Source organism: Lepidochelys kempii, chromosome 12, assembly GCF_965140285.1.
Source record: "Lepidochelys kempii isolate rLepKem1 chromosome 12, rLepKem1.hap1, whole genome shotgun sequence".
Classification (NCBI taxonomy): domain Eukaryota; kingdom Metazoa; phylum Chordata; order Testudines; family Cheloniidae; genus Lepidochelys; species Lepidochelys kempii.
In genome coordinates, this window is record NC_136391.1 from 23,822,085 (window position 1) to 23,837,142 (window position 15,058).

The window sequence follows — 15,058 nt, forward strand, 5'->3', positions numbered from 1 at the left end:
GTAAAAGCTGCCTCACACAGGGAACACCACCTTGGATTTAAGCCAGGTGTTTGCAGGACAGTTCTGACATACCTGCCTGAGTGGGAGGAGAGGAGTCCAGCAAATAGGTGCTGAAGTAGCAGATCCAAGTTGCTATTTACCTAATCTTGGGGGAGGGAGAAATATAAATTGTAACTAAATGAAAACCAAATAAAAGGTTTTAAAACAAAATGTTTGGAAGAAACTGAATCGCAAATTTGTTCTACCACCAAAGGCAGAAAATCTGAGTGGCCAGAGTTGAAGGGCAGAGCTTAGTCCTGGAACGTCCAGAAACAGCACTGTATGGCCTCCAAATTCCACAGGTGGGGAGCATTTGTAATGAATGAGGAGAGAAGCAGTGCAACAGAAATAGTCAACTCCGGTAAAGTTGAATAATTTCTGAATAAACTTAAAATCAAGTAAGATTAGTTAATTAATTCATTAAAACATTTGAGAGAGAGTTTTACAGAGAAATGGTTAGTGTACAGTGTACATGGACTCTTTTTCGGGATCTGAAGTTCACTTCAAATTAGATCAAAGACTGAAAATCATTCTGATCTATTGTCCTAGAAAGATCAGATACCATGAAGATTTGTACATTGGACAGATCTTAACTCAAGTGTATCAAATGTACAAAATCTTTCCTACTGGTATTGTGTATTTGACATTAGGGACTAAGTTTCAAAATCATACTCCCATCTACTTACATGGAGCCAGGATTTCACCCATCCTGTTCATATGCTCTTAAAAGTCTGTTTGTATGAGAGTAGCATAATAAAAGTACTTTTTCACTAATTTATAATAAATACAAACAAAATCCACTTGCCATTCCTTCAGGGTAACAGAACTATTTTTATTTAATTGCTGGTGCAGTTGTTCATTCTCCTTCACCAGTTCTTCAACTTGTATCCTAAACTTCCTCATGTCCTCCTGGAATACAAATGAATTCACATAAAAATCTCAAAATGTACATATTTTGCTTCAGCCCCATGCTATCAGAAAATTTTTTATTCACTTTTATCTGAGTGCATTTATATCATGCATGTAAGAACAGCAGATTGGTTTACTTGACTGCCCATCTTTAACTCAGCTTGTTAGTGTGAGTGCTGCTGAAGGAAGCATATCCATACCTAAATTGAAAATTGCTTAACTGATTTAAATATAATTTAGTAAAAAATATATGCCTTTTCTGTTAAAAAAAAAAAAAAAAAAAAAAAAGAGAGAGAGTTTTGGCTTCATGTCCTAGGAAACAACAAAGTTACAACCTCCTGAATAATGGAGGTTTATTGGAGTTACCAGATGATGCTATTAATTTTCAGTATACTTGATTATGAAAATATATTATGGTGAACATACAAGAACAGAGCCCTAGGTGTCTTCTGTTCTTCTTCCTCACAAGGATGAAGTTGGTAAGCAGAATATTGAAAGATACAAGACTTTTGCTCTGAGGCTGAAATTTATTTCCTTGCAGTTGGCCCAAAATACCTTGTTGTAGGGAATAATGAACATAGCAGATGCATGGGAAAGCTTTGCAACTTGTGTCCATTGCAGAGGGTTGGTTCTGTGCTCACTCTAAATTAACCAGTCATTGTTTTCAATAGATTCAGTGGCCAAGAATTCTCCCTGAGAGCAGGGTTGCCAACTTTCTGATTGCAGAAAACTGAACAACCTTGCCCTGCCCGCTTCCCCACCCTTTCTCCGAGGCCACATCCCTGCTCACTCCATCCCCCCTGCCTCCGTTGCTCACTCACTCATTTTCACTGGGTTGGGGTGCACGAGGAGGTGAGGGCTCCGGCTGGGTTTGGTGGTCTGGGGTGGGGCCGGAGATGAGGGGTTTGGGGTGCAGGCTCCGGGCTGGGCTGAAGGGTTCAGAGTGTGGGAGGCGACACCGGGCTGGGGTAGGGAATTGGGGTGTGGGAGGGGGTACAGGCTCTGGACTGGGAGAGCAGTCTCCTGTGTGGGACCAGAAATGAGGGGTTCAGGATGCGGGAGGGGGCTCTGAGCTGGGGCTGAAGGGTTCAGAGTATGGGAGCGGACTCAGGGCTAGGGTGTGGGTGCAGGGAGGGAGTCTGGGTGCGGGAGAGGGCTCAGGGCTGGAGGCTCGGGGCAGGGGGTTGGGATGCAGGAGTGGGTGTTCGGATGCAGGAGTGGGTGTTCGGGGTGTCGGCTCTGGGAGGTGCTTACCTCGGTCGGCTCCCAGAAGCACGGCATGTCCCTCAGCCCTTAGGCGCAGGGGTGGCCAGCGTTCTCTGCGCGTTGCCCCTATCCGCAGGCACCGCCCCCGCAGCTCCCATTGGCTGCTGTTCCCAGCCACTGAGAACTGTGGAGCCATCGCTCAGGGCAGCATCTGCTCTGCAGGCAGGGGCAGCATGCAGAGCCCCACTGGCCACCCTTGCACCTAGGAGCTGGAGGGACATGCCAACCACTTCCAGAAGCCACGCGGAGCCGGCTGTTGCAGCCAACTAGACTTTTAACGGCCGACAGGAGCCACGAGGCTCCTTTTTTGACCTGGCATTCTGGTTGAAAACCAGACGCATGGCAACCCTACCAGAGAGGGTGGAAGAAGGCAGTGATTACTATTAAAACCTCTGGCTTGAATAGCAGAGGCTGCAATGTAACCTTACAGTCTTCCCTATTGGTTGCCAACGGTGAATTCTTTCCTTCCCAAACTGCAACTGAGACCTCTGCACAAAGTCTATTTACTCTGGTTTTCACCGAGAGGACAATTCTTCTACATCTCAGTGCTCTACCAGCTCACAGAAACAAAATAGAGAAAGCTGGCAGAAAAAAAATGATTGCATAATGTGTATGCAAGCCAAAAATCAGAGCAAAGTTCGTTCTAATTTTAGGCCTCCAACAGCTTTGACAAGATCCCTTTAAAGATTTCAACAGTTTGTGATGTGTTCCTATTTTTTTCCACTTTACTGTTAATTTTTTTTAATTATTTGCCAACTTGCCTCATGTGCAAGATTTAAATCTTCCTTTTCTCGCATTCTGTCTTCATATGCCAGTAGGAGAGGTGACAAATATTTCATATCCAGCTGAAGGAAAAGACCCAATGTATTTTAATCCACGGAAATATATTTGAAAACATATTATAAATCTTTTAGGTTCCTTTTTAGTTCCATATTTAACTTTAATGTAGTCAGATTCAAGCCAGAGTTTAAGTAAAATGAATGACTATGCTGAAAATGTAGAACTCCGCATAATACAGAGGCCAATAGATTGTATAAGAACTGATGAAAAGATTAATTTTTATAAGCAGAAAATTAAGGCCTGATTTTACATGATGTTATGTGCTCTCAACTCCCATTAAGTTCATCTACAGGTGATTTCAATGGGAGTTCAAGGGACCCACCAGCTCATAGAATTCCTTATGATGAGAAATATAAAAGACACTGTACATTGATTCACAAAACTCAGAACACCATTAACTTCAACTTAGTACCTCCCAGGAGATGGCTCAGCACTGCAGGTTCAGTCTGTGTGTTAAATTCTGGCTCTAGTAGGCATTTGCAAGCAGGAAAAGCCACAGCTGAGAGAGAACTGCTCAACTGGTGAACCTGAACCAGTCCTGGCTAGCTAAAAAACAACAGACCTCACACTCCAAGTCCTCCATGGTTCTGATTGTGAAGGGGTGTGGTCCATTTTAGCATACACCCACTGAGTGAACCCCAATGCACTCACCTTGCTTGAATTACTTGTGCTCTTGGTATGTGTACACTGTGTAGGCAGAGGTGCAGGGATTATGCAAGCATTCACAGGCCAACTGGAATGTCCACATTTTCCTTGGACGTTAAGCCAATTATTGGTAAAGTTTGATCCTGCTTAGTTTATGAGATCTGACAAAACCACACACCAAGGTGCTATGGCTACAAACTAAGAACATCTTTTTCACTACCCTGCCAAATTCTAAATTCAGGACTTAATTTTAAATACATGAACAGCGTCATTGACTTAAGCACCTTCATAAATGCATTCTGGTCCATACATCTAAGAAGATGGAGGAAGGACTTTTCCTGCATTTTTGATATTGTTTAGTGTCTGACTAAATATAGAAGGGGGGGGGGAATCTTGAATTTAAGATTTGGCTAGAAAATTGAGACACTTGGTTTTAAATATTAGATAAATATGTATTTTATAAAATCTGTATAAGTATTTTGTTACTCTTTTAAGATTACCAACTTTTTAAATACTGTTTTTCATAAAAATTTGCAGTTCTTCTTTAGAGAGCATATACTTTCTGCAGTACCTGGATAAAATATGCCATTTGTCGTAATTTGAGCTGTGATTTTTTTATAGCACTTGAATAATTTAAAAAATACAGTTAATCAACAGTTCCTGCAATTACATTATATATTGGAGAATATCAAACAATGGCAATTTTCTCCACTTCTCACTAATGTGTTTTTGAATGAAGGCCATAACTCACAATAACTTCAATAGCAGATGTACATGTTTACTTGAAGGGCTGAATTTTGCCATCTATCTTAAATCATAGTATAAACATTAATAAATGCCCATCTTCTCATAACTGCTAGCATGTAGTAGCTCAGCACAGTATCCAAACAATATTCTGTTGATTTAAATATTTCTGTTTCAAATTTATTCAGAAACTACACAAATTTTAGAAAAAGCTAAGATTAAATACAACAATTAACCAATATATAGTAAAGGTAAAAAAAAAGATTTACTTACCAGCCAGGGAGGTAGTGGCCCTTTCATTGGCAAACCTCCAATTTTTATATTCTAAAATAATTTTTAAAAATTGGAATTCAAATTAAACTGTTTCTGCTTTTTGATTCCTCAAGAATTGTCCATTCACAAACCATATGACTCATAGGAATCTTTATACTCAGACACATGTTTCTAAGTAGATAATATGTATAGTACTTAGATTCACCAAAACTGAGACTTTCTATTTTTTAATTGATATAACGTAAAGCATAATTTAATATAGGCTACTTTACTGGTAAATTCTCAAATTAATTTTTATAAATATCTGTATCAATCTGAGAATTTAAGATAAATCTGGAGAGTATAGTCCTATAAAAGGAACTCTAAATAGAATGTAGGATTACTGGTAAATTTTGACAGGTTTCAGAGTAGCAGCCGTGCTAGTCTGTATTTGCAAAAAGAAAAGGCGTACTTGTGGCACCTCAGAGACTAACCAATTTATTTGAGCATAAGCTTTCGTGAGCTACAGCTCACTTCATCGGATGCATCTTATGCTCAAATAAATTGGTTAGTCTCTAAGATGCCACAAGTACTCCTTTTCTTTTTGGTAAATTTTGGTGTGAAAAGAAGGATTATTTGAACCATAACATAAATAGGTCATGGTGAGTAAACCATTCCTTCCATGAGTTTATCTTAATGAGAAAAGGATTTAAAAAATCTCTACTGAAGGCAAAGGGGTATATTTTCCACCAGAAGCACACGCATAGTTTCAATTAAGCATTAAATCAAGTTGCCATTTTGATGTATCTGAAATTTATACAGCCCCCATTATCATAGTAACTGAGCATCTCACAATCTTTAATGTATTTATCCTTACAAGGTAGGAGGTACATAAGGACATAGAACTGTAAGGTACCTCCTGGATCCTTGAGTCCAGTCTCCTGCTATTGCAGGCAACCCCGTTGTATCATCCCATTCAAAAACCTCTTCAGGCTGCATCCTGACAGTAATATTCTTCCCCTTTGACAGATGGGGAATTGAGGCACAGAGAAACTAGGTGACTTGCCTATGTTCAGAGAGGAAGTCTGTGGTGGAGCAGGGAAATGATCCCAGGCTTCCCGAGTCCCTGGCTAGTACTCTAACTGCTGAGAAGGATAAATGTGAAACTTCTCTTTGTTCAGTACCCCATGTTAGCACTTGGCTGGTGTGATTTACAAAAAATAGTTGTAATTTACTTATTATTTATAAGTCTTTCCATAGTGCTCAGCACCATATCAAAGGTTCTCAAAAGGCTTTATGATTTGACCTATTATCTAATTTAACCATGTCAATGTCTTTCACTTTTCTAAGTATCTAAACAATAAGTGGAATTAAAATGTTTGCCTGGTTATATTGTGTACTGCTTAAAGTGGTAATATATTATTGTATTTATAGACTTACAGAAAAACATTGTGAATCACGACAACTACCATCACAGCTAGTATTAGTTTTCATTCCTGTACTAGTCTCAGTATAGGCCACATGTTGAACAACCATTTAAAAAAAATACACATTTTTCAGAAGCTTCATATTTAAAGCTTATGTTTCCACTTTCATCTATTCCTCCTTTCAAAAGCATTGAATTCAGATACAAATACCAAAAAACCTCTAAGGATTTTGCCACCAGCTATAAGTTATGCATCTTAAGATTTATTAAAACTTAAAAACATAGTGCATTCTAGTCATATCCTTAGCATGAACAATAAAAAACAAAAAAAAAAACCTTAGTTGAAAAATAGTAAGAAGGATGGAAGTATCTCTGGAGAGCTAAAATGTAGGATTTACTGTCAAGAAGAATTAGCAGGTAGCAAGGTTGTTCTGCTGCAAAATGGCCTTTACCTCTTCTGTAAACAGCTTAGTGAATAGATGTCTGAATCATAGTTCAATGAGTTTTGCAGCATTTGCAAAAGATGGATAGCTATGATTAGTTGATAAAGGAGAAGTAGCTGAACAAGAAATGCCAGTAAGCATATAATTTACTGTTTCCTTAAATTAGGTATGTTGAACAGCAGAATAGCTAACAATGTCGAGTCGTTAAATTGGATAATATTTTTTAAATGCCAAAAATACTTCTTGTATCAGCATTTACTTTGTAAATCAGGTTTATGCAACTACTCAGATCTTACATTCATTATATGTTTCAAAAGAAAGAATAGATAACATTTGACCTGGAATTTAGATGTGAATCTCTACTCATCCAATCCATCCTTTCTACAGGTGGTGCAATAAAGTGGGCAGGTGGTAGTGCCAAAGTAACATCTTACTTGCAGAGAGCTAGGTCTTAAGAGGGAGGAAGGGAGCAAAATCCTCCTAAGTCTCAGAGGCGATCTTGAGCTCTCTAATGCCTGAAGGTCTGGGAGGAGAAGGGAAGAGAGGCATAGTGTTTGGTTTGGTTTTATACTGTCTGTCTGGAGTTTACAAATTATTAAGATGGATGAAAGAAACAGTGTTTGAATTGAAGCCTAGAAATAAACTAGAAATAAAAGAAAAAACATGTTTTGCTTAGTCTTGGCTTCCTGTGAAATTTCTCTCCAGCTGCTCAGGCTCTGGCCTTGCCAAAAATTCAACAGATTTTTTTAAATCTGTTCTTCCTGCAGTAGGTAACTTGGTGACACTCATCATTACTAATTAAGTCCCCCCTATCCTGCAATCTGATCTGTGCAGGCAGATCCTTACACCTGTGCTGAGTCCAAATGAAGCAAGTAAAGCACTACACAAGGGGCTGCTGGCATGGATCTGATGGCAGTATTGGGGCCAAATGTCTGACGTCAATTGGTCTACTTATATGTTTAAGGAGTATTCACAAGGTTTTGTGGGATCAGGCTTTCAGTAACTGATTTATACACTTCCTACATTACAGATTGGAGATACTAAAAATAAAAATGCATTGTTCCCCTTTTTCCATGAATTGTACAATGTATTGGGGAAAGTAATCCCCGGTACCTAAGTGATGGCTGCATACTATACAGTTTCTGAAATGATACAACAAATGAAGTAGATATATAATACAGTATTTCTGATTACAGTAATGTCAGATAAATGTCCTATCGTCACATCATCTCTTATTTTTCTAGAAACAACTTAAAACATGAAATATACATTGATATATCAGCTAGCTGCCTAGATACTAAAGCAATCTATAGGCATGCAGATCTTTAAAATCTACCAAAACCCCCAAACATTTCTTTACAAGCACCAGTAACCAGGAATATTACCTCATCTTGGGACAACGGTCTGAATTTGGTTTGATAGCGACTCAATTCCACATTCAAACGATGGACAGTCATTTTCAAACCATCATTTTCATCTACTAGTTCCTGGGCTTGTTGTCTCAATGAAAGCAATTCTGCAACTTCCCCTACATTTAAAAAAAAAAAAAAAAAAAGCAAATCACAACAGTCTGACAAACACATGACACCTGCACATTAACTTAGCTGTCAAAATTTCTTAATCAGGAATGGAGACATTACAGGATAAATAACTTCTATTGACACATTACTAAACCACACAAAAATTATTAAACTCTGAGTTAGAAAAAACAAACGGAAGATCCATTTCATGTGTTCTGTGGAGTAATAACTAGTTAGTTAAGGGTCACATAAAAACATTATAAATTAAGTTATTTAAACTGTTTGATATTAAAACTATTATATGTATGAATATTAAACTATTATTGCATGATAAATGTGTGTTTTGACTTCTGCATTCTATGTAAACATTTCCAAACAATATTTCTGTATCTTGTATGCTAAGATGACATGGATGTTGAACAAAAAAGATATACAGTGCCTGTTTCAAAAAATAGTGGAGGATGGCTTCATTAGTTTCAAGTAATGGAAGTGAATGCCTTCTCTTACCCAAAAGGAGACTTTATTTCAGTGGAGTCCTATGCTCCAAAAAGACTACAAAGAAAATGAAAACATGCTGTTTTTCTACTGATGGAGAACTTCTTTTGTACCACACACTGCAAAATCAGTATTAAAATGTCAATAGATTGTGTTTAAGAAACATGCAAAGCACTGCAGAAGAGTCGAATCTTGCTCCCATCCCACTAAATTGGAATTTTACTCCTGATTGCAATGAGAGTAAAATTGGGCCAAAGTGCTGAATAACCAATACCTGGACTGTCAAGGTGCTGATATGATTTATTTAATTTAAAGTTACAAGGGAGAGGGACTACTAGTGGAACTAAATTGTAATAGACTTAATTTTACTTAGCAATATATTCTGTTGACCTTTTCCTTCAATGGCCCAAAGGCCTGCAAACAGATATAAAGCACTAATACAGCTTTCAATTATCGCAGATTCTCCTTTAGCTCAAGTAGTAGAGCTACCATATTGCTTTGGGATGCAAAGATTCTCAACTGTAATGAATTTCTCACACACTTAAAAACAAAAAAAAAACCCACCATTCAGTGGGGTAAAAAGGTGCAAGGGACTCAAAAAAGACTTTCTTAATGTCTTCTGATGCACTGCTAAGGGACTTCCAAGGTGCCACTCCAGCATTAAAGTTCTTGTGGGACTTTGAGACATCAAATTCATCTGCAGCTTTATTAGACTAATTATGACTAAGACTTATTTAGCACTCCATAAGCTATTTAAAGAACAGAGCTGATTATATTGTTACCCTTGGAGAATTTCTGTCTGGATATCTATTTAGATCACCCCCTTGTGGAGATTCAGTTACTAAGGGGATAGGTTTCAAGTGAGTTAGAAAATAAAGCAAGATATAGTTCTCCTTAAATAAAGAAAAGGTACTCTAAAGTTGTATCCTACCTTCCTTATGTGAACTCTCTACACCTTTTCTAAGTTTTTTATTTTCTTTTTCCAGTGTCTTAAGTTTTAACTGTAGTTCCTTTATTTGTTGTTTTAGTTCCTCAAGTTGTAGGGCTATAGTCTGATTTGCATTGATTAGACACCAATTTTCTTGTTTTAATTCTTGGAACTTCTCTTTAGGTGTATCCATCCGTCCTTGTCTTGCCCGAACAGATACATCTACAGATGACAGAGAAAACATGTTATAGAACACAGTATTCACATGGTATTCAGACTTTTCTACATTATTAGCTCCAAGACAGGGGAAAAGAATATCAATCTTTTCACAAATTACTAGCATTATATTACTGAAAAATAAGTATCTACAGATGGTAGAATAAGAGTACACGAATCCAGGTTAAATTATTTTAAGAAAAGGATCTGTAGGACACAAATCAAATCATCGCACTGATGGGCCTGTGGGGCAAAGAAGAAGAAAAAACTATGGAGTGGGGAAGGGAGTTGCATAAAAGGACCATCACTTCTGCTCCAGTGCTTCCAGTTACCATTGACCCCACTGAAGATCTCCCTCCCACAGAGAGCAGCAAGAGTAGTACAAGGCTTCCCTTCCCTCCACCCCTTGCTGGGGTAAGCAGGCCAAACCTGCTGCACTCTTCTCCTCCTGCCACACACAGAGTCTTCTGTTGGGATGGTGTTGGAGGCTCTCTCCCCTGTCCCGGCAAACAGTTGGTCTTTGAGTTAACACATTCTTGGAAAGCATGAGGTCGTTCACACCTTGCAGAGCTACATTTTCAGGCTTTCTGCATAATCAGGCAGACATCACTGCATGAGTTATACTTTGATCATGTTTTCAAACTTTTCTTTGTATCCATGTGAGTTAGAAAACTTGCTTTTTTTAAAATGAAAGTTGAGATTCTATCCTCATCAATGGACTCTAGGAGTTGGAGCCCTAGCTATAAGAGGCTGTGGCCTATAGTGCCTATGCCTGAATCCAGCTCTGCTTAGGCCAATTGTAGAAGGGGGCTGCAGGAGTATATATCCACTCCAAGAGCTGCTTGGGAAACCTGGAGTTAGTTATACTTATCTATATCTGTTTAGATAACAGATAGCTATAATATAGTGGTCTCCAAACTTTTTATCTCAAGATCACTTTTAGAATATAAATGCAATCCAGGATCTACCCCACTCGCTCTCCCCCACCTTCACTCACTTTCATCAGGCTGGGGCAGAGGTTTGGGAGGGGGTGCGGGCTCTAGGCTGGGATCGAGGGGTTCAGAGTGTGGGAGAGGGCTCCAGGCTAAGCCTGGGGAAGAGGGTTGGGGTGTGGGGGGGGGGTGAGGGGTGCAAGCTCTGGGAGGGAGTTTAGGTGCAGGAGGGGGCCTCAGGCTGAGGCAGAGTGTTGGGGTGCAGGAGGGGGTATGGGGTGCTGGCTCTGGGAGGCAGTTTGGGTGCACAAGGATGCTCCAGGCTGGAGCACAGTGTTGGGGTGCAGGAGGAGGTACATGGTGCTGGCTCTGGGAAGGGGTCAGGGCTGGGGTACAGGAGGGGGTTCAGGGTGCAGGAGGGAGTATGGGGTGCTAGCTCCAGGAGGAGGCTCAGGGCTGGGGGTTGGGGTGCAGACTCCCGCCACGTGGCACTTACCTCGAGCAGCTCCTAGTCGGCAGTGCAATGGGGCTAAGGCAGGCTCCCTGCCTGCCCCAGCCCCACACCACTCTCGGAAGCAGGCAATGTGCTCCTGCGGCCCGGGGGGGGGGAGCACGTGGCTCCGCGCGCTGCCCCTCTCTACAGGCACCACCCCCACAGCTCCCATTGGCTACAGTTCCCAGTTCCTGGCCAATGGGAGCTGTAGGGGGTGGTGCTTGCAGGCAGGAGCATCGCGCAGAGACCCCTGCTCCTCCCACCCCCCCAAGGGTCACAGGGGTGTGCTGGCCACTTCTGGAAGTGGCGTGGGGCCGGGGCAGGCAGGGAGCCTGCCTTAGCAGCAGCCCCACTGCACCGCCGGACTTTAAGTGCCCGGAGGTTGCCGTCAATTGTGAGAGTCTCCAGGATCAACCAGTCGATCGCGATCTATGGTTGGGTGACCACTGTTGTAATAAAACACAAGAGGCTTGTTTATACTACAGCCAGTTTATCTGGTATTGGGCGTGTTGGGAGTTGTTAACCTTCTCATATGGCATATGCAAGTGTGAGGGCATAGAAGCTTTTTATATAGGAAAAACCTTTCAAAGGAAACAAAAGAAAAAATAATAAATTTGAACATGTGTAAATATACCATAGACATTATACACCTCCTTAGGAGATCCAGGGAGCTGTGCCTGGAATTGCTGGTTAGATGCAACAATCCATAGACTCTGCAATAGCAGAAGGCAATGCCATGTGTGGATGTACTGCATTACTGTAATTTACATCACTTCAATCACATTGGTGCAAGTACACTGGTAAAATTCTCAAAACTTAGGTGACTAGAGAGAAGGGGAAGGATAAATGTTACAGTATTGCCTTTCATTCAGATCTCCTAGAGCATGTCACAAAGATGAAGATTCCCAAGACTCATAAGGTAAATAACGATGCTTAGGTATTAGAAATTTCTTTAATTCCAAGTTCCTTTCTCCATATTTCTCTATTGGCTTTATATTCTGTTAACAGCTATTTCTGTTCCTGACCTCCCACTGGGAAGTCTGGCAAATATCATGCTTTATACCTGACACCTACGATGACTCTTTAATTTATTAGAGCGATAATGGGGGTGAGGTAACATATTTTATTGGACTAACTTCTGCTGGTGAGATAGACAAGCTTTCGAGCTACACAAAGCTTTTCTTTATGTTTGAGAAAGGTATTAAGAGTGTCACACCTAAATACAAGATCAAACGGATCGTTTAGCATAAGTAGTTAACACAGAATTTAAGACACCATTCAAGGTGAAGTGGCATGTTAACGCCTTTGGAGTCATAGGCCAAAAGGAGGGGTTACTGGGTTACAGATTATTGTAATAAACCATAAATATAGTGTCTTTATTAATACATGATTTTTTAGTGCCTAGCAAAGTTTTGAATTCAAGCTCCTAGTCTCATCTTTTGAAAGTGTCATGCAGGTTTCCTTTGAGGATGAGGACTGATGGATCAGATATAGAGTGATCACTCTTTCAAGCTACACAGAGCTTTTCACAATTTGTCTCTCTCACCAACAGAAGTTTGTCCAAAAAGAGGTATTACGTCACCCACCTTGTCTCTCTCCTACCTGGGACCGACATGGCTACAACACTAACCTTTAATTTATTAGCAGACATGCTATGAAAAGAAATCATCTTCAGTGCCTGTGATCTTTACCTAAATTAATCATATTCAGCCAAAATTCATTCACATTATTCATATTTGGAAAATAAAAACAAATATAAATAATTCACATGAAGAAAAAGCCTGGAGTTACTGCTTTTGTATGTCACTGAGTATTCTATCTCTTGTACCTCAAATATATAACTTTTGCTTTTTGTGTAACAGCAGAAAAAATGTATTAATATACTTTATTCTAAACCCCTCACTTTAGGGATTATGTTCAACACAGAGTAGTACCTGGGGATGGTGGAGGCTTTTCGCTTAGTGGATTTTCAACTGCCAGTTTTTGCTCCTAGCAAATAAACAAAATAATGTGAGATAATTTGCTGTAACAGTCATCCTTTTCTATTTTAACAACCTCACCATCAATACAGAAATTACATTATTTACCAAACATTTAAGATCCAAGTTTTATCATTATAATTTTGTAGCCCTTAGTCTCTTTGTATGTAATGAATATTTTGTCATATTAAACCAATGACAAAAGAAACCATAAGTATAAGGGAGAAGTGCGGTCTTTTAAATAGAGACAGCCTCTGTCACTGCCTCCATTACCCCTGCTGCAAGTCAGTTTAATACCTCTGTGCATCAGTCTACCTATTTGTAAAACTAAGTATTAGCAGAAAGAACGAGGAGTACTTGTGACATCTTAGAGACTAACAAATTTATTTGAGCATAAGCTTTTGTGGGCTGAAGGCCACTTCATCAGACGCGTGTAGTGGAAAATACAGCAGGAAGATAAACAGATAGATCTATACAGAGAACATGAAAAAATGAGGGTTCCCATACCAGCTCTAATGAGACCAAACAAATAAGGTGGGCTATTATCAGCAGGAGAGAAAAAACTTCTGTAGTGATAATTAAGATGGCCCATTTCAAACAGTTGACAAGAAGGTGTGAGTAACAGTATGGGGGAAAATTAGCATGGGGAAATAATTTTTAGTTAGTGTAATGACTCATCCACTCCCAGTCTTTATTCAAGCCTGATTTAATGGTGTCCAGTTTGCAGATTAATTCCAGTTCTGCTGTTTCTCATTGGAGTCTGGTTTTGAAGGTTTTCTTGTTGAATAATTGCGACTTTTAGGTCTGTAATCGAGTGTCCAGGGAGGTTGAAGTGTTCTCTAACCGGTTTTTGAATGTTATAATTCTTGACATCTGATTTGTGTCCATTTATTCTTTTGCATAGAGACTGTCCAGTCTGGCCAATATACATGGCAGAGAGGCATCGCTGGCACATAGAATCATAGAATATCAGGGTTGGAAGGGACCCCAGAAGGTCATCTAGTCCAACCCCCTGCTCGAAGCAGGACCAATTCCCAGTTAAATCATCCCAGCCAGGGCTTTGTCAAGCCTGACCTTAAAAACCTCTAAGGAAGGAGATTCTACCACCTCCCTAGGTAACGCATTCCAGTGTTTCACCACCCTCTTAGTGAAAAAGTTTTTCCTAATATCCAATCTAAACCTCCCCCACTGCAACTTGAGACCATTACTCCTCGTTCTGTCATCTGCTACAATTGAGAACAGTCTAGAGCCATCCTCTTTGGAACCCCCTTTCAGGTAGTTGAAAGCAGCTATCAAATCCCCCCTCATTCTTCTCTTCTGCAGGCTAAACATGATGGCATATATCACATTGGTGGATGTGCAGGTGAACGAACCTCTGATAGTGTGACTGATGCGATTAGGCCCTATGATGGTGTCCCCGGAATAGATATGTGGACAGCATTGGCAACGGGCTTTGCTGCAAGGATAGGTTCCTGGGTTAGTATTTTTGTTGTGTGATGTGTGGTTGTTGGTGAGTATTTGCTTCAGGTTGGGGGGCTGTCTGTAAGCGAGGACTGGCCTGTCCCAAGATCTATGAGAGTGAGGGATCGTCCTTCAGGATAGGTTGTAGATCCTTGATGATACGCTGGGGAGGTTTTATTTGGGGGCTGGAGGTGAAGGCTAGTGGTGTTCTGTTACTTTCTTTGTTGGGCCTGTCCTGTAACAGGTGACTTCTGGGTACTCTTCTGGCTCTGTCAATCTGTTTCTTCACTTCGGCAGCTGGGTACTGTAGTTTTAAGAATGCTTGATAGAGATCTTGTAGGTGTTTGTCTCTGTCTGAGGGGTTGGAGCAAACGCGGTTGTATCGTAGATCTTGGCTGTAGACAATGGATCGTGTGGTGTGGTCTGGATCAAAGCTGGAGGCATGTAGGTAAGTATAGCTGTCAGTAGGT

General features: G+C 40.3%; 1 protein-coding gene across 4 annotated transcripts in view; it reads right to left on the reverse strand.

The window, feature by feature from the left end:
- CEP89 (centrosomal protein 89) overlaps positions 1-15,058 on the reverse strand; it is a 133,739-nt gene that overhangs the window by 87,048 nt on the left and 31,633 nt on the right. The window contains exons 7-12 of one of the 4 annotated variants that reach the window (XM_073307846.2): positions 13,083-13,137; positions 9,511-9,729; positions 7,950-8,092; positions 4,717-4,767; positions 2,976-3,059; positions 841-948 (exon numbers count right to left, since the gene is read on the reverse strand). In XM_073307846.2, the coding sequence (XP_073163947.1) occupies positions 841-948; positions 2,976-3,059; positions 4,717-4,767; positions 7,950-8,092; positions 9,511-9,729; positions 13,083-13,137 (660 nt within the window). The remainder of the gene's footprint in view (positions 1-840; positions 949-2,975; positions 3,060-4,716; positions 4,768-7,949; positions 8,093-9,510; positions 9,730-13,082; positions 13,138-15,058) is intronic. The other 3 variants (XM_073307847.2, XM_073307849.2, XM_073307850.2) reach the window with 3 other exon arrangements.